This window comes from Hyperolius riggenbachi, chromosome 6, assembly GCF_040937935.1.
Source record: "Hyperolius riggenbachi isolate aHypRig1 chromosome 6, aHypRig1.pri, whole genome shotgun sequence".
Lineage (NCBI taxonomy): Eukaryota > Metazoa > Chordata > Amphibia > Anura > Hyperoliidae > Hyperolius > Hyperolius riggenbachi.
The window spans coordinates 80,289,493-80,316,744 of NC_090651.1; the positions used below are offsets into that span (position 1 = coordinate 80,289,493).

General features: G+C 47.5%; 1 protein-coding gene across 1 annotated transcript in view; it reads left to right on the plus strand.

The window, feature by feature from the left end:
- Positions 1 to 26,075, plus strand: part of LOC137520957 (vitamin D3 hydroxylase-associated protein-like) — a 117,022-nt gene extending 90,947 nt beyond the window's left edge. Inside the window, exons 7-15 of the mRNA XM_068239589.1 lie at positions 987 to 1,111; positions 1,760 to 1,885; positions 3,472 to 3,569; positions 3,648 to 3,747; positions 3,910 to 3,953; positions 6,018 to 6,057; positions 19,054 to 19,162; positions 19,995 to 20,140; positions 24,829 to 26,075. Coding sequence (XP_068095690.1) covers positions 987 to 1,111; positions 1,760 to 1,885; positions 3,472 to 3,569; positions 3,648 to 3,747; positions 3,910 to 3,953; positions 6,018 to 6,057; positions 19,054 to 19,162; positions 19,995 to 20,140; positions 24,829 to 24,948 — 908 coding nt within the window. The 3' untranslated portion in view covers positions 24,949 to 26,075. The remainder of the gene's footprint in view (positions 1 to 986; positions 1,112 to 1,759; positions 1,886 to 3,471; positions 3,570 to 3,647; positions 3,748 to 3,909; positions 3,954 to 6,017; positions 6,058 to 19,053; positions 19,163 to 19,994; positions 20,141 to 24,828) is intronic.
- Positions 26,076 to 27,252: the final 1,177 nt, after the last annotated feature.

Sequence of the window (27,252 nt, forward strand, 5' to 3'; positions counted from 1 at the left end):
ACATTTGCCGACCAACCAACCAATGGACCATCTAATTCGATTATTATAATCAAATTGGATGAAAATTGGTGCTGCCAAGTGCATGCCCGACCGACAAAGCAACCAATTTCGGGACAGAAACTGGCTGCACGTTGGATCGCACATGCTGGAAAATTTCGGGCCGAAGTTGGTTGGTCGGGTGCGCGGCGGTACAGTGGCTGAATTGCGAACGAGCGACAAGACGACGAAACCCCCGCCGCTGCTGCCGCAATGTATGAATGTATGCAGTGTGTGTGCATGTATACATTACCTGTCCAGTGTCGGCCTCCTCGCGGTTTCCACCCACCTCGCCAGGTTCCGCATACACGCCGGCGGCACATAGCGTCTGACGTCAGACGCTATGCGCCTCTAGCGTGTATGCAGCTGTTACCCGGCGAGATGGACGATCACCGCATGGAGGCCAATACCGGACAGGTAATGTATAAATGCATACACACTGCATACATTTATACATTGCAGCGGCGAGGCGGCTCAGCCGATTCCCTGATGATTTCATGCTGGAATCGGCCTGTAGTGTATGGGCATATTCGATTAGAGACAAATTTATCTATAATCAGATTTGATTCGAGATAAATTTGTCTTTTGGTCGAATCTGCCCATAATCTTCTAATGTATGGGGGCACCTTAAGAGCTGTTGGAGCCGCATGCATTCACTCACAACAAGAACTTCCTGTTATCTGCAATAACTCGTTCTGTGTTGATTCTCTTTACTAACAGACGTGAAAAGTCATAAACTCCCTAAAGAGTTGGAAATAACATGCAGGATAGTTTGCTGTAACAGTGGGGTTCATTTTGAAAACAGATTAAGAACTGGAATATGCTGCACATCTGTGAATTGGCCTCCAGTGTTTTTAGTCTAGATTACCCACCGTGAAATTGTTGTGTGTATGAGAAGTGTTTATAGTGATTTCTATGCTGATTGATTGCCATCTCTGTTCGCTCTGCAGTCACGGCAATGGCTGGGCCGATAGCTCGAGATGTGGAGAGTCTGGTGATTGTCATGAGGGCCTTGCTGTGTGATGATATGTTTCAGCTCGATCCAGCTGTCCCTCCTATGCCCTTCAATGAGAAGGTACTACTGTTTGCACAGCCTCTTGGGAAATATAGTGCTGTCCAAGTGTTATTGCAAGAGCTAAGAATCATGGGGCTTGTCATGGTCCAGCCATAGAGACTGCCTGTAGGTTCTTCTCATGCCACCTTTTCCAAAAAGTCTCTATAGAACATAGGTGTCAAACTCCAATACGAACTTGACCAAAATTGTACACTGGGACCTAATCGCAGGCCAGTCTCAATGTATACAGGCCACTTTGCACCCTTATACAAATCCCAGGTGTCTAATGGCCCCCCTCCACCCCCTATACAGTTCTCTGGTGTCTAGTGCTTTCCCCTCCCTCCCCCATATGGCTACCCTGGTGGTCTAGGGCTTCAACACCAATATAGCTTCCCTGGTGGTCTAGAGTGGGCCGCACATAATGCAAAGTGGGAAAACCACTTGAGGGCCAAATTGAATGGCACTCTTGGCCAGATTTGGCCTGCAGGTCAGAATTTGACATGTATGCTTTAGAATGATCTTTGAAGTGGAAACCATTGCATCATCATGTATAAGGTTTGTTTTCAGCAGTCTGTATACTTTAAATTATAAGCAGTGATGGGTCCCTGTCCTATAGGTCATTGTTCCTCAGGTCACTGTTTGTATTCATAAGCTTTCTGTTTCCTGCAGGTGTATTCCAGCAAACGGCCTCTCCGTATTGGGTACTATGAGACAGATGACTCCACCTTGGCGCTCCCATCAATGAGACGGGCTGTGCTGCAGACCAAGGATCTCCTGGAGAAGGCGGGGCATGAGGTGTGTCCATACACCACCACCACTGATCTGTGCACCTCCCTGATGGGGTACACAATGGATCAGAAGTGATGGGACTCTTGAGACCGTGGCTGATGTATAGGTGGAAATAGCAAAGAAAATCTTGCCGGTTTTTTTCGGTACACGTCAGTAAATAAGCTCTCAGCCACCATGAAAATAAACTAGCTAGCACCTGAAAATGTATTAAAGTAATCCTGTAACTCTACAAACTTACTTCAGTAGATGGAAGCTTCTGGATGCTTCCCCAATATACCACTACCCTCTAGGACCTCTTCACAAGGTCCCAGTGCAGGAGGTGGTGTAGGGAGACCAGGGAAGCATCTGGGCCAGCCAGAGACTTCCCACTACTGAGGCAAGTGTCTCACTTTTTTTTTTTTAACGGTCCTTTTACACCTGGGCGGTGCGTCAAATTAACACACTGCTACTGCAGCCTAATGCAACCCTATGGGGAAGTTCAACTTCCTATGTTGCGGTACGCTGCGCCGGAAGTCCCTAATCTAACGCTAGCACAGAACTACGTTACCGTGTGGGACCTGCGGTGATCTGTGTTGGCCTGGGAGTCATGTTAGTATATGGTGACGCAGGGCTTTTTAAAAAGTTGAAGTTGCGCGCCATGCATACTTGTAACTGTATTTTTACAATCCACTTCCGCATACCCTGAAGCAGGATGCAACGCACTGCATCGCTGATGCCTGTTTACAGTGTGACACCAGCCTCTTCGTATCTGTTTTATCTCAGTGGGCCATATGCAATTTTTCTCCTGAGTTTTCTCCTAGGTGATATATTCACACCTTGTCAATATAATGCCATTTACACAACCAGCAAGTGCTTTTTTTGATATTTTTTTTCCCTATTACAAAGTGCTGAATGGTTATTTTAAAGAGAAGATGGAAAAATTATCTCCTAGGAGAAAACTCAGAAGAAAAAGTTAATTACATGTGTGCCGGGGTGTCTCCCTGTATTTGTCTTAACTCCTGATTTATCTCATGAATTAGTTTCCCCTATGCGGGGATGTGGGGAGGGATATGAAAAATAACATTTATACCGCACTTTTCTGCTGGCGGACTCAAAGTGCCAGAGCTGCAGTTCCTTAACACCCAGTGTGTGCATAGTTTACCTGTCTATATCCACCGCTGGCTCCATCCACATACACATGCCCCACGTGGTTGCTGGCATATATGAAGGCGCGTGTGTGGCGTAACATGGGCCCACGTTACGCTGACAACCACGTGGTATATGAGGACGAAGGACGGAGCCAGCGGCGGACACTGACAAGTAACGTATTCACACACGAGCGCATACTTATACTAGGGTGGGCGGAACCAGTGGTGGCAGATGGGGCGTCACAAGGCCGATTCCCCATAGATTTCATGATGAAATTGATCGGGAATCGGCCTGCGGTGTACGGACAGCCAATAGATCTCTCTAATCAGTCGTTCTGCCCATACATTATCTGACGTATGACCACCTTAAATTGTCAACATGGATGGAATGTTCTGCTGTAACCAACATTTTATTTATTGCAGATATGAATTCATCTGACTGTTCTATATAATGCTTTCTTTCAGATGGTGCCATTCACTCCTCCTTCACCGTATAAAGCCCTATATGAGTTGGCGTTTAAGGGGTTATTAGCTGATACAGGGGCCACATTCCTGGATAATTTGTATGTATAGCTGATTTAGTCATGTGTGTAACTTGCTGTCTGTGTGTCCAACTAACATTGTATCTCTGTCATCCCCAGTAAGGGTGACCAAGTCGACCCTAATCTGAAAACTCAGGTCCTTGCCTATAGCTTGCCATCTTGGCTAAAGAGTTTCCTCTCTGTTTTGATGAAGCCTTTGGTAAGTGATGTTCAGTGCCGTGTTGTGTGCCGCTGCCATTGGCTGTGCATAGACAGAAGAGCTTGTTCTGCAGATCACACCCTATAACCACCTATTATATTATACTTGCGTGTTAGATGTAGCTGTAATCTATTCATAAAAATATCACCATTGTCTCTATAGTTTCCCCGAATGGCACAACTTCTGGAGGTCACTCGTGGAATAGGGTAAGAAGACACTAAGCATTATATATGTATTCTGTGTACCACAATATTTACACTACTTATCGCAATACAATGTTATTTAACATCTGGAATAGTGAGAGTAAATGTGGTCTTAGTTGTGTGTTCTTATTAATATTGGATATTGAATATGGCAGTATGATGACAATACTATGTGTGTAACCACAGTGAGCAGAAAGGAATATAGATGCTGCTGTATTTATCTCCTCCTTTTAATACTTTTATCCATAGACCCTGAACAAGCATGCAAATCAGCTGTTTCTGACTGAAGTCTGACTGGATTAGCTGCATGCTTGTTTCAGGCCTGTGCTTCAGACACTACTACAGCCAAAGAGATCAGCAGGATAGCCAGGCAACTGGTATTGTTTAAAAGGAACTAAATATGGGAGCCTCCATAGCCCTTTTGCTTTAGGTTTCCTTTAAGTGAAGAGACAGAAAGGGGTAGAATCACAAAACGTATGCTGTGCATAATCTCACAATTTCTTTCCATGGGGTTTGATTAACTAAAGTGTCAGTGAAGCTGCTGTGCGTAGGCAGTACATGGCAATTTTACTTGTGCTGTATATGTAACCAACAGCATGTCTCTACAGCACTCGTTCCCAACACTGTGGTTAATGATCCTTAGGGAAGGCAGAAATTAAGCATATGTACGAGTCTTTAAGATGGCCGTTAACGATACAATCCTGTAGCCAATTGTTTCCAGTCGACACGGGTAATCGATGATTGTAAACTGTCAGTCGTGCCCATTAACTTCTTTAATATAATCTATATATTAAATGTTCTGGTTAGTGGGAATTAAACAGATCGTTTCCTGTTAATGGCCATTATAAGACTAGGCGTTTGAATGTAACAGGTCATCATGGGCAACAATTACTTTGTTTTTCAAAACCAATTTCTGTGGGTGCCAGATTGTTCTGTAGGTATACAGTGGCTTGCAAAAGTATTCAGCCCCCTTGACGTTTTCCACATTTTGTCATATTACTGCCACAAACATGAATCAATTTTTTGGAATTGCACATGAAAGACCAATACACGTGAGAAGTGGAACGAAAATCATACATGATTCCAAACATTTTTTACAAATAAATAACTGCAAAGTGGGGTGTTCATAATTATTCAGCCCCCTTTGGTCTGAGTGCAGTCAGTTGCCCATAGACATTGCCTGATGAGTGCTAATGACTAAATAGAGTGCACCTGTGTGTAATCTAATGTCAGTACAAATATAGCTGCTCTATGAAGGCCTCAGAGGTTGTCCAAGAGAATATTTGGAGCAACAACACTATAAGGTCCAAAGCAGACACCAGACAGGTCAGGGATAAAGTTATTGAGAAATTTAGAAGCAGGCTTAGGCTACAAAAAGATTTCCAAAGCCTTGAACATCCCACGGAGCACTGTTCAAGCAATCATTCAGAAATGGAAGGAGTATGGCACAACTGTAAACCTACCAAGACAAGGCCATCCACCTAAACTCACAGGCTGAACAAGGAGAGCGCTGATCAGAAATGCAGTCAAGAGGCCCATGGTGACTCTGGATGAGCTGCAGAGATCTACAGCTCAGGTGGGAGACTCTGTCCATAGGACAAGTATTAGTCGTGCACTGCACAAAGTTGGCCTTTATGGAAGAGTGGCAAGAAGAAAGCCATTGTTAACAGAAAAGCATAAGAAGTCCTGTTTGCAGTTTGCCACAAGCCTTGTGGGGGACACAGCAAACATGTGGAAGAAGATGCTCTGGTCAGATGAGACCAAAATGGAACTTTTTGGCCAAAATGCAAAACGCTATGTGTGGCGGAAAACTAACACTGCCGCAGCGTGGGACCAGAGGATTGTTTGCAGGGGGCTGGCAGAAGTCCCAGGCAAGTTAATTTTTTCTTACTTTCGGTTTCTTTTAACTCCATTTCGCTTATGAGATTAGAGAATAAGTTTTGAAATACAGATTACAGGAATGCTTCAAGATCCGAGATTTAATGCAGTGTGTAGGGGAAACTGAAAAATGGGTTAAAAAGAAACCTATATTAATTGTATTATATGCTTTGTTTTTTATTCTGGCAGTTCTATACAAGATCTCTGGAAGCACCACAGCGCTATAGAGGTAAATTGGTGCTTGTAGGGACATTATTATGCTACTACTGTATATCCAATACTGTGACTGGCTGCCACACCTGCTTCTGTAAGGGCTCTTTTCCACAGGTGGCTGAACTGCCCGCTCAGCAAGCAGTTGCCAGGCAGCAGCAAGCAGTTAGCAGGCAGCAGTTTGACAGTCTTTTTACTGCCTATCAACTGCTCATGGAAAAGGGCTCAGCAGCAAACAGTTGGCAGGCAGCAGCAAGCAGTTGTGAGAGTTTGAGAGGCTTTTCACTGCCGATCAACTGTCCGTGGAAAAGGGGCCTTAGGAAACTCGCACGAGTTCAGTGATGCAAACTGCATGACTGACTCGGAATTCTAGCATTATTAAAGCGCATCTCCAGGAACAAAGCTAAAGCCTCTTTTCCACGGACTGTTGATAGGCAGTGAACTGTCTATCAGACTGCTCACTGCTGCCTGGCAACTGCTTGCTGAGCACACAGTTAAACAGTCCGTGGAAAAGAGGCGTCAGTCAGACAGTGTTTTTGTAGCGTTGGGACATGTTACAACCTCCATCAAAAAATTTTATTTTTCTAATTGCTGTTCACGTTTCCCAATTCCAGGACCACCAGGACTCATGTTAAAGCAATGGAAGCCACAGACAGAGGAAGTGAGACTAAGGCCTCTTTTCCACAAACTCTTTCAAGGCAGTGAAATGTCTCTCAAACTCTCACAACTGCTCACTGCTGCCTGGTAACTGCTTGTTGCTGCCTGGTAACTGCTCACTGCTGCCTGGCAACTGCTTGCTGAGCACACAGCTCAACAGTTCGTGGAAAAGAGGCCTAAAGGTGGCCATTAACGATACAATACCTCATATGATCGTTTCCAATCACAGCGGTAGTCGATCAGAAACGATTGATCATGCCCTTTAAATGCTGAAAACCTGCTAACCATTCTGATCAGGTTGATGGGATTGAGTTGAAAAACAGTTTCTGTTGTGATTGGAAACGTTCAGTTGTCCATGGGATTGTATCTTTAATGGCTGACTATGGTCCTACAGCAATACATCATCAAATGAAGTTCAGTACACTGGCCACACCTCCCAAATCTAAACTAAAACACAATATTGATAGTGCTATATATCGCACATGTGATCACTTGGCATTTACCCTTATATGTACTGTCAGCAGTTCTGTAACATTAATATTGATTTTGTAATGCACCAACATATATTCTGTGGCACTGTACAGAGTAAGAATCAAACATGACTACATAAATAATGCAGACAATTGGCATATGCACCAAATAAAGAAATTGGTGCATAATACAGAGTTGGTAGACATAGGGCTTGATTCACAAAGCGGTGCAAAGTGTTTGCACGCCAGTGAAAAGCCCCTTATCACGCCTAAACTCACTTTAGGCATGATAAGAAGAAACTCGCGCGAAGTTACCGCGCGTACGCGCGTAAGTACGCGCGCAGCACCCAACGCTTCGCGCGAACCCATTAAGCCCTATGGGACTTTGCGCGCTCACCCGCGTACGCGCGGTAACTTCGCGCGAAGAGCAGGAAAAAGCGGTGATAACTCAGTGGTGCAAAGGTTATCACGCCTAAAGTCTTTTAGGCGTGATAACTGAGTTATCACCGCTTTGTGAATCGAGCCCATAGTAATTACAGAGACACATGTAACATGCCAAATAAAATGTAGTGCAATTTCCAAGACACAAAGGGTGAGAGAGCACTGCCATGAAATGGTCAAGCGTTCTGGCTGCGAGTCTTCCTTAACCTCCTGAGCGGTATGGACGAGCTCAGCTCGTCCATCACCGCCGGAGGCTGCCGCTCAGGCCCTGCTGGGCCGATTTTTATCAAATAAAGTGCAGCACACGCAGCCGGCACTTTGCCAGCCGCGTGTGCTGCCTGATCGCCGCCGCTCTGCGGCGATTCGCCGCGAGCAGCGGCGAAAGAGGGCCCCCCTAGCCGCCTGAGCCCTGCGCAGCCGGAACAAAAAGTTCCGGCCAGCGCTAAGGGCTGGATCGGAGGCGGCTGACGTCAGGACGTCGGCTGACGTCCATGATGTCACTCCGCTCGTCGCCATGGCGACGATCTAAGCAAAACAAGGAAGGCCGCTCATTGCGGCCTTCCTTGTTTATTATGGGCGCCGGAGGCGATCGGAAGAACGCCTCCGGAGCGCCCTCTAGTGGGCTTTCATGCAGCCAACTTTCAGTTGGCTGCATGAAATAGTTTTTTTTTAATTAAAAAAAAACCCTCCCGCAGCCTCCCTGGCGATCTCAATAGAACGCCGAGGAGGTTAATTCTGTTTTATTTTCCTTAAAGGACAGCTGAAGCGAGAGAGATATGGAAGCTACCATATTTGTTTCCCTTTAAACAATACCAGTTGCCTGGTATTGTTTAAAAGGAAATAAATATGGACGCTTTGTTTAAAAAAAAAATAAAAAAAAAATGAACATACTGTAACTTGTATCTGTAGTACACTGTAGAGTTGTACAGTGCTGGTCTGTGGACTGCCACAAGGTGGAGCTGCTCAGCTGAAAACTGGTGTGAAAGGTGTGCTAGTGGGCAGAGCTGTTCTCAGTGCTGGAAGTTTGTATAGGAATTAGAATGCTAAGGTTGGTGGTATACAACATGCAATTTTCACTTCAGGTGTTACTTCTGATCGGATTGGGAAAATAAATATACAGTGTACTGATTGCCAACAACCGATGCCAAGCTTAAAATTGAACTTTCTCAATTGGAAGCAGATCAGACCTGCTGGAAAATATCACAATGCTGACTATTGTTCCATATGTATGTGATTAATTTTCGATTGATATTCAATTGGAAAAAATGATTGTCAATCTGATTGTAATTTAAAAAAAAATAAAATAAAATAAAAAAAATGTACTTGTGTATCCTAGATTTCTTTTATATCCAGTCGAAATCCGATCTGAATATCAATCTGATCACTTGCTTGGATGGAATCTGTAGTGAAAATTTGCATAGTGTGTATCGGGCTTTAAGGGCTCTCTTCATTCAATTTCCACTATCACAAGAAAAAAAATGTTGACTTACCAGATAATTTTGCCAGACCGTTTAGGAACACTTTTTCTGTTTTGCTATCTGGCAGTTCATTTTGTTCTGAGGTGAGGGGAGGACGAGAGTGAGGTGCCTCACTGCAGGCAAGACAATGGCGTCACGCAAGGATCTACTTGCTTGGCTGATAGGCAGCAAGGTGGCCACCAATATCAGGACACTGGGGTACATGGTGGATTTCTAGCCACCATACGTTTGTAACTTAAAGGACTTACGAGGCCAAAATGTCTAAAAAAGCAAAGTACCTGTAAGCTGTTTAAATGCACGGAGGACGCCGTCCGCGCCCTCCGTGCAGTTCCGCCGGGTCCCCTTCCTGAGATCGCCCCCCGCGCCGACCCCGACCCCCCAGGCCGGGTCGGGCTCTCGTGCCGCTCTCAATATGGCCGCTTCCATTGGCCGCGGCTGCGCAGTCCGCCTGGCCGCGAGTGCGGCTGCGCAGCTCTACGGCCAACCCCTCCGATCCACGCTACAGTGCGTGGTTCGGGGGGTTGGCCGTAGAGCTGCGCAGCCGCACTCGCGGCCAGGCGGACTGCGCAGCCGCGGCCAATGGAAGCGGCCATATTGAGAGCGGCACGAGAGCCCGACCCGGCCTGGGGGGTCGGGGTCGGCGCGGGGGGCGATCTCAGGAAGGGGACCCTGGCGGAACTGCACGGAGGGCGCGGACGGCGTCCTCCGTGCATTTAAACAGCTTACAGGTACTTTGCTTTTTTTAGACATTTTGGCCTCGTAAGTCCTTTAAGGCCTCTTTTCCACGGACAGTTGCTAGGCAGTGAAATGCCTCTCAGACTCTCACAACTGCTTGCTACTGCCTGGTAACTGCTCACTGCTGCTTAGTAACTGCTTCCTGAGCACACAGTTCAACTGTTCGTGGAAAAGAGGCTTCAAAGTACCCCTGAACCGGGTTGAAAATGATACTCATTATGCCTGTTTAACTTTATGTGCTATAACATGCTTCACAGCATCTTGCTCCCCCTTCAGTGCCCCCCGTACCCTGTTCTGCTAAGTCGAAATCTGCGACTTGAGCAGAACATCGATTATGGGCTGGGAGGAAGTGTCCGTACTTCCTCTTCTCTGCCCGTACTTAGTTCCGCCCCCTACACTTGCTGCTTATAGTTACCAATGTCAGTACCACACACAGCACACAGGGGAGCAGCGTTGTGTGCAGACTTGTGATAATTGAGGTCAGAACGATAGTGTACACTATCCTTCTGACCTCCATTATCACAAGTTCGCACACAGCGCTGCTCCCCTGCGTGCTGTGTGTAGTGTCCGTACTTCCTCTTCTCTGCCCGTACTTAGTTCCGCCCCCTACACTTGCCGCTTATAGTTACCGATGTCAGTACCACACACAGCACGCAGGGGAGCAGCGCTGTGTGCAGACTTGTGATAATTGAGGTCAGAACGATAGTGTACACTATCCTTCTGACCTCCATTATCACATCGGTAACTATAAGCTGCAAGTGTAGGGGGCCGAGCTGAGTACGGGCAGAGAGGAGGAAGTACGGACACTTCCTCCCAGCCCAATCCAAAAGCCTTAAGCTCAACACACACCATACAATCTTGGTTGTACAGATTTACCAAATCTATGTAGTATAAGGGCCAACAGATTGAAAATACCTGGAATGATTGACCGGATAAACTCTTATACTACATTAAAGTGGTAAGATTGTACAACCAAGATTGTATGGTGTGTGTTGAGCTTAAGTATAGAAGGGGAGCTGGAGGGGGAGGAGGATCTTGCTGTGACACGTCACAGCAGAATAAAATCAAATAACATTTAAAAGGTTTATTGCTCAAAACCCTGTTGAGGGGTACTTTAAGGTGCGTACACACGTGTCACAAGCCCCCTAGTGGCCGGACCGCACAATGCCTTCCAATCTGTTTCAGCACACAGACCATGCAATCTGTGGTCGCAATCGGTGCAGAGAAACCGCTGGAATTTTGGCAGCAGACAGACCAGAGGGAGGCGTGCGATCTATTAAACACAAAATACTAGGCTGCCACCATCTCTGTTAACATGGGACAGAGAATCCCACTGACTGGCTGACTCTAGACCTGCAAATAAAACAGTTAAACACTCTATTTTATCTAGATATCAACAATAGTAGTGACTCTTCAGAAGCTAGAGTTCAGTTTGTGCGGCTGAATAGCAGGGGTAGCTGAACAAATAAAATGACTTTTTAGAAGTCTTTATTATAGATGCAATATAAATAATTGATATATACAGAAAATCATTAAAATCAACAATTATGGAGACAGTGGTAGCGCAGTATAAAAATAAAAAGGGAAGAAAATACGGATACTTAAAGAGACTCTGTAACATCAAAAACCTCCCCAGGGGGGTACTCACCTCGGGTGGGGGAAGCCTCCGGATTTTCTCTGCTTCCAACGGGGTTGAGCAGTCTGGCCTCCTGCAGAGGTTATCCTGTCTCTTCAAAAGGCAGTAACACTTGCCATTTGGGGCTTATTGCTGGAAAGCTTTCACACCTTGGTGTCACTGGCCCAGGAAGGGACTTCTTTTGATCAAGTTAATTTAGACAGACATACTTCATGAAGAGATCCTCTAGCAGCTATGAAACCAGAGACTCCCAGGCTCACAGTCTGCTACCCCCTAGACATAAAATCTTGATCTGGCAATGCAATGACAATCTGTGCAGGAAACCGATTGCGTTTTCTGGTATTTTTTGGAATATAAGACACACTTCTTTTTCCCCAAAACTGGGGAGGAAAAATGGATGCGTCTTATATTCCAAAGAAATACGGTTTTGTGTCCTCCGTCTGCAGTATTCCGAGGCTGCCCGATCATCCAGATTCAGGTCATCTGTATAACGATGCTGCCCACTCCTCAAGGATCCAGCTCTTCAGCATACCATCCGCCGCCCTCCTTATCGCTGCAGTCTCTGTATATAGACTGCAGCATTCCGGTGTACGCATGCTTCTGCCGATACCCTTCCTAGTTACAGCGTCATAGGAACTTCCTGGTTACAGTGCCTCTTCTATGTGACCCGCAGCGCAGGTGCCCTGGACGTCACGTGTGCTGCAACCAGGAAGCCCCTATGACGCTGAAACTAGGAAGGGTGTCGGAAGAGGCACGCGTACACCAGAGGGCTGCAGTGTATACACAGAGACTCCAATCTATGAACTATTGACTTTATCTTTCCTGCTTTCAGAAGCCATTAACTAACTGGAAAGTGTTTTATGGCTGTAATTACTTATCAGTGAGGGGCACACTGTAATCTGACCCAGTCTCAACCCGGACAGAAGCTGCCACTTGCATACCTGATGTTTAACTCTTTCAGGCAGAGAAAAAAAGGAACACAGCCTAGTTATCTGTGTGCTTGGCACTGTACATACACATGTCCATCTCATCATGTCACCTTAGTTGTCCTTTTAAATTGATTGGTTTATTTTTAAGCTGCATACCAGTATATTTGCAAAAAATGTTTTTACATAATTCTGCATGAACTCGGAAATATTTGCATTGATCATTCCTAGCGCTGACCGGCTTGTGGAGTGACCATCTCTAGTGCTGACCGACTTGTGACGTGATCATCCCTAGTGCTGACCGGCTTGTGGAGTGATCATCCCTAGTGCTGACCGGCTTGTGGAGTGATCATCCCTAGTGCTGACCGGCTTGTGGAGTATTCATCCCTAGTGCTGACAGGCTTGTGGAGTGATCATCCCTAGTGCTGACCCGCTTGTGGAGTGATCATCCCCAGTGCCGACCGGCTTGTAGAGTGATCATCCCCAGTGCTGACCGGCTTGTGGAGTGATCATCCCTAGTGCTGACCGGCTTGTGGAGTGATCATCCCTAGTGCTGACCGGCTTGTGGAGTGATCATCTCTAGTGCTGACCGGCTTGTGGAGTGATCATCCCCAGTGCTGACCGGCTTGTGGAGTGATCATCCCTAGTGCTGACCGGTTTGTGGAGTGATCATCCCTAGTGCTGACCGGCTTGTGGAGTGATCATCCCTAGTGCTGACCTGCTTGTGGAGTGATCATCCCTAGTGCTGACCGCCTTGTGCAGTGATCATCCCTAGTGCTGCCCGGCTTGTGGAGTGATCATCCCTAGTGCTGACCCGCTTGTGGAGTGATCATCCCTAGTGCTGACAGGCTTGTGGAGTGATCATCCCTAGTGCTGACCCGCTTGTGGAGTGATCATCCCTAGGGCTGACAGGCTTGTGGAGTGATCATCCATAGGGCTGACAGGCTTGTGGAGTGATCATCCCCAGTGCTGACCGGCTTGTAGAGTGATCATCCCCAGTGCTGACCGGCTTGTAGAGTGATCATCCCTAGTGCTGGCCGGCTTGTGGAGTGATCATCCCTAGTGCTGACCGGCTTGTGGAGTGATCATCCCTAGTGCTGACCGGCTTGTGGAGTGATCATCCCTAGTGCTGACCGGCTTGTGGAGTGATCATCCCTAGTACTGACCGGCTTGTGGAGTGATCATCCCTAGTGCTGACCGGCTTGTGGAGTGATCATCCATAGGGCTGACCTGCTTGTGGAGTGATCATCCCTAGTGCTGACCTGCTTGTGGAGTGATCATCCCTAGTGCTGACAGGCTTGTGGAGTGATCATCCCTAGTGCTGACCCGCTTGTGGAGTGATCATCCCTAGGGCTGACAGGCTTGTGGAGTGATCATCCATAGGGGTGACAGGCTTGTGGAGTGATCATCCCCAGTGCTGACCGGCTTGTAGAGTGATCATCCCCAGTGCTGACCGGCTTGTAGAGTGATCATCCCTAGTGCTGGCCGGCTTGTGGAGTGATCATCCCTAGTGCTGACCGGCTTGTGGAGTGATCATCCCTAGTGCTGACCGGCTTGTGGAGTGATCATCCCTAGTGCTGACCGGCTTGTGGAGTGATCATCCCTAGTACTGACCGGCTTGTGGAGTGATCATCCCTAGTGCTGACCGGCTTGTGGAGTGATCATCCATAGGGCTGACCTGCTTGTGGAGTGATCATCCCTAGTGCTGACCTGCTTGTGGAGTGATCATCCCTAGTGCTGACCGGCTTGTGAAGTGATCATCCCTAGTACTGGCCGGCTTGTGGAGTGATCATCCCTAGTGCAGACCGGCTTGTGGAGTGATCATCCCTAGTGCTGACTGGCTTGTGGAGTGATCATCCCTAGTGCTGACCGGCTTGTGGAGTGATCATCCCTAGTGCAGACCCGCTTGTGGAGTGATCATCCCTAGTACTGACCGGCTTGTGGAGTGATCATCCCTAGTGCTGACCGGCTTGTGGAGTGATCATCCCTAGTGCAGACCGGCTTGTGGAGTGATCATCCCTAGTGCTGACCGGCTTGTGGAGTGATCATCCCTAGTGCTGACCGGCTTGTGGAGTGATCATCCCTAGTGCTGACCGGCTTCTGGAGTGATCATCCCTAGTGCTGACCGGCTTGTGGAGTGATCATCCCTAGTGCTGACCGGCTTGTGGAGTGATCATCCCTAGTGCTGACCGGCTTGTGGAGTGATCATCCCTAGTGCTGACGGGCTTGTGGAGTGATCATCCCTAGTGCTGACGGGCTTGTGGAGTGATCATCCCTAGTGCGGACCCGCTTGTGGAGTGATCATCCCTAGTGCTGACCGGCTTGTGGCGTGATCATTCCTATTGCAGACCCGCTTGTGGAGTGATCATTCCTAGTGCTGACCGGCTTGTGGAGTGATCATCCCTAGTGCTGACCGGCTTGTGGAGTGATCATCCCTAGTGCTGACCGGCTTGTGGAGTGATCATCCCTAGTGCTGACGGGCTTGTGGAGTGATCATCCCTAGTGCGGACCCGCTTGTGGAGTGATCATCCCTAGTGCTGACCGGCTTGTGGAGTGATCATCCCTAGTGCTGACCGGCTTGTGGAGTGATCATCCCTAGTGCAGACCGGCTTGTGGAGTGATCATCCCTAGTGCTGACCGGCTTGTGGAGTGATGATCCCTAGTGCAGACCGGCTTGTGGAGTGATCATCCCTAGTGCTGACCCGCTTGTGGAGTGATCATCCCTAGTGCTGACCGGCTTGTGGAGTGATCATCCCTAGTGCTGACCGGCTTGTAGAGTGATCATCTCTAGTGCTGACCGGCTTGTGGAGTGATCATCCCTAGTGCTGACCGGCTTGTGGAGTGATCATCCCTAGTGCTGACCGGCTTGTGGAGTGATCATCCCTAGTGCTGACCGGCTTGTGGAGTGATCATCCCTAGTGCTGACCGGCTTGTGGAGTGATCATCCCTAGTGCAGACCGGCTTTTGGAGTGATCATCCCTAGTGCTGACCGGCTTGTGGAGTGATCATCCCTAGTGCTGACCTGCTTTTGGAGTGATCATCCCTAGTGCTGACCAGCTTGTGGAGTGATCATCCCTAGTGCTGATGGGCTTGTGGAATGATCATCCCTAGTGCTGACCGGCTTGTGGAGTGATCATCCCTAGTGCTGACCGGCTTGTGGAGTGATCATCCCTAGTGCTGACCGGCTTGTGGAGTGATCATCCCTAGTGCAGTCCGGCTTGTGGAGTGATCATCCCTAGTGCTGACCGGCTTGTGGAGTGATGATCCCTAGTGCAGACCGGCTTGTGGAGTGATCATCCCTAGTGCTGACCGGCTTGTGGAGTGATCATCCCTAGTGCTGACCGGCTTGTGGAGTGATCATCCCTAGTGCAGACCGGCTTGTGGAGTGATCATCCCTAGTGCTGACCGGCTTGTGGAGTGATCATCCCTAGTGCTGACCGGCTTGTGGAGTGATCATCCCTAGTGCTGACCGGCTTGTGGAGTGATCATCCCTAGTGCTGACCGGCTTGTGGAGTGATCATCCCTAGTGCTGACCGGCTTGTGGAGTGATCATCCCCAGTGCTGACCGGCTTGTGGAGTGATCATCCCTAGTGCTGACCGGCTTGTGGAGTGATCATCCCTGGTGCTGACCGGTTTGTGGAGTGATCATCCCTAGTGCTGACCGGCTTGTGGAGTGATCATCCCTAGTCCTGACCGGCTTGTGGAGTGATCATCCCTAGGGCTGCCCGGCTTGTGGAGTGATCATCCCTAGTGCTGACCGGCTTGTGGAGTGATCATCCCTAGTGCTGACCGGCTTGTGGAGTGATCATCCCTAGGGCTGACCGGCTTGTGGAGTGATCATCCCTAGTGCTGACCGGCTTGTGGAGTGATCATCCCTAGTGCTGACCGGCTTGTGGAGTGATCATCCCTAGTGCGGACCCGTTTGTGGAGTGATCATCCCTAGTGCTGACCTGCTTGTGGAGTGATCATCCCTAGTGCTGACCGGCTTGTGGAGTGATCATCCCTAGTGCAGACCGGCTTGTGGAGTGATCATCCCTAGTGCGGACCCGCTTGTGGAGTGATCATCCCTAGTGCTGACAGGCTTGTGGAGTGATCATCCCTAGTGCGGACCCGCTTGTGGAGTGATCATCCCTAGTGCTGACCGGCTTGTGGAGTGATCATCCCTAGTGCTGACCGGCTTGTGGAGTGATCATCCCTAGTGCTGACCGGCTTGTGGAGTGATCATCCCTAGTGCTGACCGGCTTGTGGAGTGATCATCCCTAGGGCTGACCGGCTTGTGGAGTGATCATCCCTAGTGCTGACCGGCTTGTGTAGTGATCATCCCTGGTGCTGACCGGTTTGTGGAGTGATCATCCCTAGTGCTGACAGGCTTGTGGAGTGATCATCCCTAGTGCGGACCCGCTTGTGGAGTGATCATCCCTAGTGCTGACCGGCTTGTGGAGTGATCATCCCTAGTGCTGACCGGCTTGTGGAGTGATCATCCCTAGTGCTGACCGGCTTGTGGAGTGATCATCCCTAGTGCTGACCGGCTTGTGGAGTGATCATCCCTAGTGCTGACCTGCTTGTGGAGTGATCATCCCTAGTGCTGACCTGCTTGTGGAGTGATCATCCCTAGTGCTGACCTGCTTGTGGAGTGATCATCCCTAGTGCTCACCGGCTTGTGGCGTGATCATCCCTAGTGCTGACCGGCTTGTGGCGTGATCATCCCTAGTGCTGACCTGCTTGTGGCGTGATCATCCCTAGTGCTGACCGGCTTGTGGAGTGATCATCCCTAGTGCGGACCGGCTTGTGGAGTGATCATCCCTAGGGCTGACCGGCTTGTGGAGTGATCATCCCTAGTGCTGACCGGCTTGTGGAGTGATCATCCCTAGTGCTGACCTGCTTGTGGAGTGATCATCCCTAGTGCTCACCGGCTTGTGGAGTGATCATCCCTAGTGCTGACCTGCTTGTGGCGTGATCATCCCTAGTGCTGACCGGCTTGTGGAGTGATCATCCCTAGTGCTGACCGGCTTGTGGAGTGATCATCCCTAGTGCTGACCCGCTTGTGGAGTGATCATCCCTAGTGCTGACCGGCTTGTGGAGTGATCATCCCTAGTGCTGACCGGCTTGTGGAGTGATCATCCCTAGGGCTGACCGGCTTGTGGAGTGATCATCCCTAGTGCTGACCGGCTTGTGGAGTGATCATCCCTGGTGCTGACCGGTTTGTGGAGTGATCATCCCTAGTGCTGACAGGCTTGTGGAGTGATCATCCCTAGTGCGGACCCGCTTGTGGAGTGATCATCCCTAGTGCTGACCGGCTTGTGGAGTGATCATCCCTAGTGCTGACCGGCTTGTGGAGTGATCATCCCTAGTGCTGACCGGCTTGTGGAGTGATCATCCCTAGTGCTGACCGGCTTGTGGAGTGATCATCCCTAGTGCAGACCGGCTTGTGGAGTGATCATCCCTAGTGCTGACCGGCTTGTAGAGTGATCATCCCTAGTGCTGACCTGCTTGTGGAGTGATCATCCCTAGTGCTGACCTGCTTGTGGAGTGATCATCCCTAGTGCTCACCGGCTTGTGGCGTGATCATCCCTAGTGCTGACCGGCTTGTGGCGTGATCATCCCTAGTGCTGACCTGCTTGTGGCGTGATCATCCCTAGTGCTGACCGGCTTGTGGAGTGATCATCCCTAGTGCTGACCTGCTTGTGGAGTGATCATCCCTAGTGCTCACCGGCTTGTGGCGTGATCATCCCTAGTGCTGACCTGCTTGTGGCGTGATCATCCCTAGTGCTGACCGGCTTGTGGAGTGATCATCCCTAGTGCGGACCGGCTTGTGGAGTGATCATCCCTAGTGCTGACCGGCTTGTGGAGTGATCATCCCTAGTGCTGACCGGCCTGTGGAGTGATCATCCCTAGTGCTGACCGGCTTGTGGAGTGATCATCCCTAGTGCTGACCTGCTTGTGGAGTGATCATCCCTAGTGCGGACCCGCTTGTGGAGTGATCATCCCTGGGGCTGACCGGCTTGTGGAGTGATCATCCCTAGTGCTGACCCGCTTGTGGAGTGATCATCCCTAGTGCTGACCTGCTTGTGGAGTGATCATCCCTAGTGCTGACCGGCTTGTGGAGTGATCATCCCTAGTGCTGACCTGCTTGTGGAGTGATCATCCCTAGTGCTGACCGGCTTGTGTAGTGGTCATCCCTAGTGCTGACCGGCTTGTGGCGTGATCATCCCTAGTGCTGACCGGCTTGTGGAGCGATCATCCCTAGTGCTGACCGGCTTGTGGAGCGATCATCCCTAGTGCTGACCGGCTTGTGGAGTGATCATCCCTAGTGCTGACCGGCTTGTGGAGTGATCATCCCTAGTGCTGACCGGCTTGTGGAGTGATCATCCCTAGTGCTGACCGGCTTGTGGAGTGGTCATCCCTAGTGCTGACCGGCTTGTGGAGTGATCATTTTTACTGAAATATTTACAATGTATATAATTTATTTTGCACAGCCCAAAATAATAGTTCTTTTAACTTAAAAAAATAATAATAATGATTGCTGCTGTGGTAGGAACATTACATTGGGGGAAAGATTGTAATATAAATTATTCAACATTGTATAAAACACTACAAAAAAATGTCTGCACTGTATAATGTCATAAGAAAATAATGGAGCAAACCTATAAATTCTGACATGTCTGTGTGCAGGAGTTCCGCCAGGAGTTCCTCTCTTGCTGGATGAATGCGAAGATGGATGGGCTCATCTGTCCCATGCTGAGTCCTGCTTTATCCATTGGATACCCTGGAAAATTATCAAGTATGTGACCTTCCTGTCTGTCCTGATCCAGCCTTTCCCCTTTACAGTACAGGCGCCTTGCTAGTCACCAGCTGCCCTGTGATGCCCCTCCCCAACACTGACCCCACACTGGACCTCACAGGACTACTTTAACTGTAACCCTCTTAAGGTGCCTATTAACAATCCAATTTCCAAAATGATTGATCTGATCATTGTGACAGATTGCGAACAATTATTCAGGCCAACCAATGGAGGAGTAAATAAGAAATCTGCTTGAACAAAGGGTTACCCACTAATGGTTCCATTTTTCCTAAATGATCAATTGTCTGATTCAGTCATTGCGATTGAGCAGAAACTATCGTTCAGACCCATTAATAGGAGGAAAAAGCGACGCTTCTTCCTGCTGGTGGGTAAGCACAACGCCATGTCGGGAGTGAACGAGACTTCAAGCGATCGCGGTACTTTGCGCAGGAGTCGTCAGGGATCTTATTGATCCGATCCGCCGTGACTGTCGTTGTGACACTGTGACGTTCATGTGGGACAGGGATCTATTGCTGCCAGTCTACTGCAAATTTCCAATAGATTTCTGCATGAAATCGTTGCAGCTACCTTCACCTGCTGGGCTCCCAGGTCTCCCTCCTATAATGTGTATGCACATGGGTGAGGGCCTGTACTGTAAGCATAATGACGTTTCCTTCACTTACGTTTAGAGCTAATAAAAATGCTCAGTGATTTACGTTCTTTTAGAAAAATGTGCCCTGTGGAAGCTTCCTTTATTTTCTTTGCTTATACAGTACTGTTATGTGGCTGAATGAGAACCTTCACAGATAGTTAAGATTCCTCTGTCTTCCAGGCGCCGTCTCGTACACCATGTATTATAATCTGCTGGACCTTCCTACTGGCGTTCTTCCAGTTACCACCGTGACCAGAGAAGATGAGGAAGCTCTGAGAGGCTACAAGGGGCACCACAAGGATTTTTGGGATACTTTACTGAGGAAGGTGGGCTTTTTAACCTTTCCTGACTAAACTGTTTCTGGAACATGTAGTGTGGAATTCCTTTATTTTTGTTTTTTTTTATTTTAGGTTTTATACTGTATAATGTTGTACAAGTCTATTATGGCATAAAAATTGGGCAAGGGGCACCTGAGTTGTCCAGGAAAAATGTCCAATTACAAAACGAATATGATCACTTCGTATATAATAGTAGGAGGTGCGCTGGACATAAATTAATACAAAGATTATATGTTTATGGTAAGAAAACACTTTATTATACAATAATATTTTAAGGGGAACCGACATGCTCTTTGTATGAATGTATGTGCGGATGAGAGAGAATATATGTTCTGAGATACAAGGGCTGTTAGATGAATTATCGTTCATAATAAAGTGTTTTCTTACCATAAACATATAATCTTTGTATTAATTTATGTCCAGCGCACCTCCTACTATTATATACTTTGTTTTTTCCTTTGAGGTGGGGAAAGGGGGTAACCCCATCTGGGGTGGTTGCAGCAGGAGGCAGTTAATTCTTGTGGAAGATTTTTAATATTAGCAATCTATTCAAAAAGGATTTTGGGCAGCGCCCTCCAGTGTTTTTAATTTAGAATATGATCACTTCTGCAGTTGTGTGTCATAAACAGAGTGTGGAACATTCAGATTTCTAGAAGTGTGGATCTGTGTCAAAACCCCTCAGCTGTGAATAAAAACAATATACTCTGTACAGCGCTGCGCTCTATAAATACTAAATAATAATAATGCCTACAGACCTAAAGTGTACCGGTCCCTGGTTGTATTCTGAAGACTGTTACTTTAAAGGAAATCCGAGAACAAATAAAAACGTGTGTGTGTGTGTGTGTGTGTGTGTATATGTATGTGTGTATATGTGTATGTATGCATGTGTGTGTGTGTATATATATATATATATATATATATATATATATAATCTCTGGGGCTTCCTCCAGCCCCATGCGCACGGATTGTTCCCAAAATGCACTATACGTTACTTTATTTTTATGTTGCCGTCCCTTACAGTAAGTATGGTTAATCTGACAGGTTTTGGACTAGTCCACCACCTCATGGGAGATTCTGATGGATTTACTTTAATTTCAAAAAGCTTTTAGGCAGGCTTCACAAGTAAAATGTGTACATACCCTCTTGACATACATATTAAAAAAGTTCAGTCCCTAAGGTAGCTATTTCTGTATTTATGTAGCTATTAGGGAGTGTGGGAGGTAAGGGGTTAATTTTAAATGCAAAAAAAAAAGTCTGTTCGTGATATTAAAAAAAAAAAAAGTTATTTAGATGTAGTTTTACTATTTGGCCTTAAGATGTCCTTGCGCATAACTTCCCTGTGCGTAGTATTACGACGCAATCAGGAAGCTATGTGTGGACGTGTAAGTACCGGCTTTTGTGAATGATGGCGCCGTCTCATTCACATGGGGACCTAGATCAATGAATGGCAACTGTGTTCCCATTTATTGATCTCCCAGCTAATGATCGGCAGTGGTAATGAGTGGCGGGGGGGGGGGGGGAGGTGCGTGCGGGAGGGCGCAGCGAGGAGGGACGTAGTAGCTACGTCCCTCCAAGGAGATATGTGATTTTGCAGGGATGTCGTTACTCGGCCTGGGGGAGGGGAAGTGGATAAACGATACTTATTACCTGGCTGTCCTGCTGATCCTCTGATCCTCTGCCTCTAATACATCTAGCTGTAGACCTTGAACAAGCATGCAAGATCAGGCGTTTCTGACATTATTGTCAGATCTGACCAGATTAGCTGCATGCTTGTTTCTGGTGGGTGACACTACTGCAGCCCAATAGATGAGCAGGGCTGCCAGGCAAATGGTACTGTTTAAAAGGAAATAAACATGGCAGCTTCCACATACCTCTCACTACAGTTGTCCTTTTAAATAGTGTGCAAGCAGGTAGGGAGGCCGGTAGGCATCTTTATGTATCTGGGTAATATAGAGCCTATGGCAAACACTGAAATGTCCATTTTGCAGCGATGTGATTTACATTTACGAATGCTTACATGTATGTAACAAATCTAGCATAAAAAATCCACCTGCCGTAGAGGATTAGTAGTAGCATTCCTGCACATATTATTGCTGAGTTCGCTGGGAATGGGCAAATATTTCTAGCTGTGCTGATTGACCAAAAACAGAAGAGGCAGCACTACGATAAATGTTCTAATTATGAAACGGGTGTTCTGGATGTTATGTGGATGAGTAGCATTAAAGTGAACCTTAGTCCCCATAACTCTTCCTAAACGATCACCATATGCCAGGGAAGGCACACAGAAGAATCTGAACCTAGCTGGCAGAGTACCCAAGAGGTCCTGTACTAGCGCACTGAGACACTAGCTTGTAAAATTGGTCAGACACACCCTGTCTATTTCCCTTCATTAAGCGATGTATGATCAGATTGGAGAAGAGAGAGATTTGTCTCTTGATCGAATGTGCCCAGAGAGTGATCTGTCAGCTGCCCATACACCACAGGCCAACTCCAGATCAGTTTCAGCATGTAATCGATCCGGAATCAGCCCTGTGCGCCACCTCGCTGCTGTGCCCCCCTTATGTAATGTGTCCACCCGTCACACACGCGTCACACGCGCCCTTCCTAGGAAACCACGTGGGGCGTGTGTGTATGCAGAAGAGGCCTCCCAGAAGCCTGTGGGGGGGGACAAGCGGAGGCTGCAGACAGGTAATGTATACTTTACACGGGGCATGGGGGGGACATTACACAGCGGCGAATGGTATCATCTGGGAAATTGCACGCTATTCCCGCCGCGCACCTGACCAACCAAGCCCGATATCTTGCAGCATGCACTAACGACTATGTGACCAATTTCCGTTGCTTTGTTGGTCGGGCATGCACTTGGCGGCACCAATTTTCATTCAATTTTGATTATAAAAAATTGAATTGGAGGGTTCGATCGGCCGCCAAGTCGCCTGATATATGGCCACCTTTAGTCTGTGTTCTTAGTTTTTTGTTTTTTTTTCCCTAGTGTTTTTGTAGTGCGCCTAGTCACACGCACAGCATTCTCTCTTCACCACATACTGTATACTACAAAAGAAAAACAATCCTGGTCGGGTAAGAGCAGTCTGATGTGCTGGATCACAAATGATCTTGTTCGTTATACCATGAGACTACTGTATTTTCTCGAGCAGTATAAATGATTCATAAAGGTGTTTGTTCACTTTTTTAAAAGACCACTAATGTGAGAGGTCTATGGAGGCTGCCATTTTTATTTCCTTTTTAAAGAGACACTGAAGTATTGTAAAAAAAACGTCCTTTTATTTAAAAAATGTGTTTAAAGTGAACCTAAAGCCGGTTAAAAAAATGAGATTAACTCACCTGGGGCCTCCCTCAGCCCCCTGCAGCCGATCGGGGCCCTCGCAGCTCCGGTCCGATGCTTCTGGACCCGCCGGCGACAACTTCCGGTTTCGCCGTCACCGGCCGACAGGCATGGGAACGCGAGTGATTGTTCGCGTTCCCAGCCTGTATATCGCCCCCTATGCTGCTATTGCAACCTCCTGGCCGCAATAGCAGCATAGGGGGCGATATACAGGCTGGGAACGCGAACAATCACTCGCGTTCCCATGCCTGTCGGCCGGTGACGGCGAAACCGGAAGTCGTCGCCGGCGGGTCCAGAAGCATCGGACTGGAGCTGCGAGGGCACCGATCGGCTGCAGGGGGCTGAGGGAAGCCCCAGGTGAGTTAATCTCATTTTTTTTAACCGGCTTTAGGTTCACTTTAACATGATTGTCCTAACTAAACCGCCGCATCCCTGCGGCTGTAATCTATTTAAATCCCCCCCTAACTCCCCCCTCCCTCTTCCCTGCAAAATCCACGACTTTCTTGGTGTTGGATTTTGCTGCCCTGTGCGCTTCCGTGTGAGGCAGAGCTATGAGCTGCAGCTCTGCCTCTACATGTGTCTGTCAACGCGTATCTCCACCTCTCCCCCGCCCCTCTCAGTGAAGGAAGACTGAGAGGGGCGGGTGAGAGGCGGCGATCCGGGCTAACAGACGCGCTGAGAGGCAGAGCTGCGGCTCATAGCTCTGCCTCTCACGGAAGCGCTGCCCAGATTGCCCCCCTAGGGAGTTAGGGGGATTTAGATAGATTACAGCGGCGGGAATGCGGCTGTTTAGTTAGGACAATCATGTTAAACACATTTTTAAAATAAAAAGATGTTTTTTACAAGACTTCAGAATCTCTTTAAGCAATGCTAGTTACCTGCCAGCTTGCCGATCCTCCGCTTCTAATACTTTCGGGTCACACTTGGCAAAAATTGCTGGCGTTTTCATGTTGCAGAAAGGCACCTAATGCTCCCTAATGCACAATCGCAGTGCTCTGGGAGAATTGTGTGGTTTTCTGCAGCAGACACTTGCTTTTTATTGCACAACACGTGCGATTTCCCCATTGCCGACAGTTCTCATCTGTCTGCCGGCTAAGAATAATGATTCGGCCGTGGGAAAACACTACAGTTTTTCCTACGGCCTCAGCCTGAGCCATAGACCCTGAACAAGCATGCAGAAGATCAAGCGTTTCTGACATTCGTGTCAGATCTGACAAGATTAGCTGCATGCTTGTTTCTGGTGTTTATCTCTCACTTCAGTTATCTTTTAATCTGGCTGACTGGGTGATGATCCTCTGATTTCTGTTTAATAATGGTGTATTGTCTCTCACAGGCAATGATGGACAGTGTGGGGCTTCCGGTAGCAGTACAGTGTGTGGCGCTCCCATGGCAGGAAGAACAGTGTCTGCGTCTGATGAAGGAGGTGGAGAGAGTGACACAGACCACGCCATGATGGTGGAGAGAGATGCAGACCACGCCATGGTGGAAACTCTACAGAGGTGGCCGTTGGCCTCTCATCTTGGCGCACAGATTTTCTTGTTAATTTTCGGACTTAATTTCATACTTGAATTAACTCCTGTGTCATTACCAGTCTACATACATTGGTCAACAGATCAGAGCCCAGCAATGCCGCTGTGACTCAAAGGGGCACTTTTGGGCTGTGTAGGTGCATTTTAAAGCGGGATTGTCAGTCATACAATCACATTCAATTTACCCACTGTTCTGTTTATTATGCAGTCTACAACCTAACCCTGCATTGCAAGGATTCCAATATAAGCATAAATGCTTCTGATGTAATCTTAGTCAGCCTGGTTCTATTTGGTACATTCTCGATGAGAAGGAATCTTGTAATCCCCCCTCCCACATTCCTTCTCCTCACTGATTGGCTGAGGACAGTTCAGTGTGACACAAGGCTGAGAAGAGAGAAGCTGCTGAAATATGATCTATGCTGTGCTCACGTGTTTACAAAGCAAACAAGATATCACAGTTCCGTTTCTAGGAGAAAAAGAGTAAAGGAGGATGTGACATCAGGATTGGCTTCAGTCAGAGGCAGCAAAGGTGGAAAATGCCTGAAACTGTTTCCTCTTTTATTAGTATAAAATTCGATGAAATCAAAATGTGGACAGTACAATACTTAGGTTTCGTACGTAGAACAAGTATACTGTATATCCACTTATGCAGTATATGTGTGGTTTTTTTTTTCCTGGGATAGTATGGCTGTCCCTGCTGCTTTAACACTGGCTTCCTGCGCCTCTAAATTTGAAATCTCAAATTAGAATGAGAATCAGTCTCTTACACTGCAAGATTACATTTTGACTGATGCTGGGAATACACCACGGGCTTGATTCACAAAGCGGTGCTAACCTACTTAGCACGTCTAAACTCTTTAGACGTGCTAACCAGGGTGCTAAGTAGGTTAGCACCGGATTTCTCAATCAGATCGCGCTCTAACTTTGCGCGCGCAAAGTTTTACGTGCGCAAAGTCTTATGCGCGCTAAGTCCCATAGGCTTTAATGGTCACTTCGCGCGGAGCGCAGTGCAGTGCGCGCGTAAAGTTTTATGACGTGCTAAGGGGGTTTTCACAGGCGTGCTAACAGTTAGCACCGCTTTGTGAATCAAGCCCCATGAGGTTTTTTTTTTTTGGGGGGGGGGGGGGGGGCAGATAGATGGCTCAATAGATAATTTCCAACAGGTCAGTTCTGATTCTGATCGTTTTTAGATCGATTTTCTCATAGTGAAAGGAAATCGATCAGAAAAACGATTGGAAAAACAATTGGAAAATCGATCAGAAACACGATCGGACAGGAAATCTGCTTGAAAAAGCTTATTGTGTATTCCCAGCATGAGGTATTTTGTAAAACATTAGATAAGACAGTAAGGGCCCGTTTCCACTAGAGCGAATCTGCATGCGTTTCCTGCCTGCAGATCCGCATAGACAATACAAGTGGCACTGTTTCCACTTGTCAGGATTTATGAGCGTTTTTCTAGGCAGAAAAAATCTGCACGGGAGAGCCCTCAGAATTAGCACACCGCCTTGCTGTGTGCGGTTCGCATACAATGTATTAGGAAATTCGCATGCGTTTTCGTATGCAAATTTTACCGCGAATTCGGAAGTTTTTGCATAAAATCAATTTAAAAGCACACATGCACTGACATGGTTAAATTTGCATACTCATTAACATATGCAAAAACACCCGTGAATTTGCGGTAAAATTCGCATCCGCGTGCAAATTCGTTTTTGCGTTTTCCGCGACTAATTCGCACCGCACAAGTGGAAACGGGCCCTCACTGCTTTATTTACATGAACTCCTTGGCAAGTAAACCAATTGTATGTTGAAGGACCCGTTTCCATTGAGTGAGAATTTGCATTGCAAAAATTGGCATTAGCACTGACACCAATGCAATTTCATTGGAGTAGTTTCCATTGCATGCGTTTTTTTTAAACCTTTCTGATGTCGGGAAAAACTGATTGCCTGCTGCATATTTTCACACCATGCATTGTTCCGCATGTGATGAAAGTAAAAACTCCCGCATGTGAATGTGAATTTTCCTTGCAAAAAAAACGCATTTGTTTTCTCATCTAACATGCTTCTTCTTGTTTCCTGTGTAGTCACAGTGATGTCATGTTGCTATGAAGATTAAAAATCGGATCCGAAATTTACATTCAAGATGCGCATAAAAATGCTTGCGTTTTCACACATTCGCATTAAAAACACATGTCCATAACTGTACTCAAATCTAATGCAAATCAGTGGAA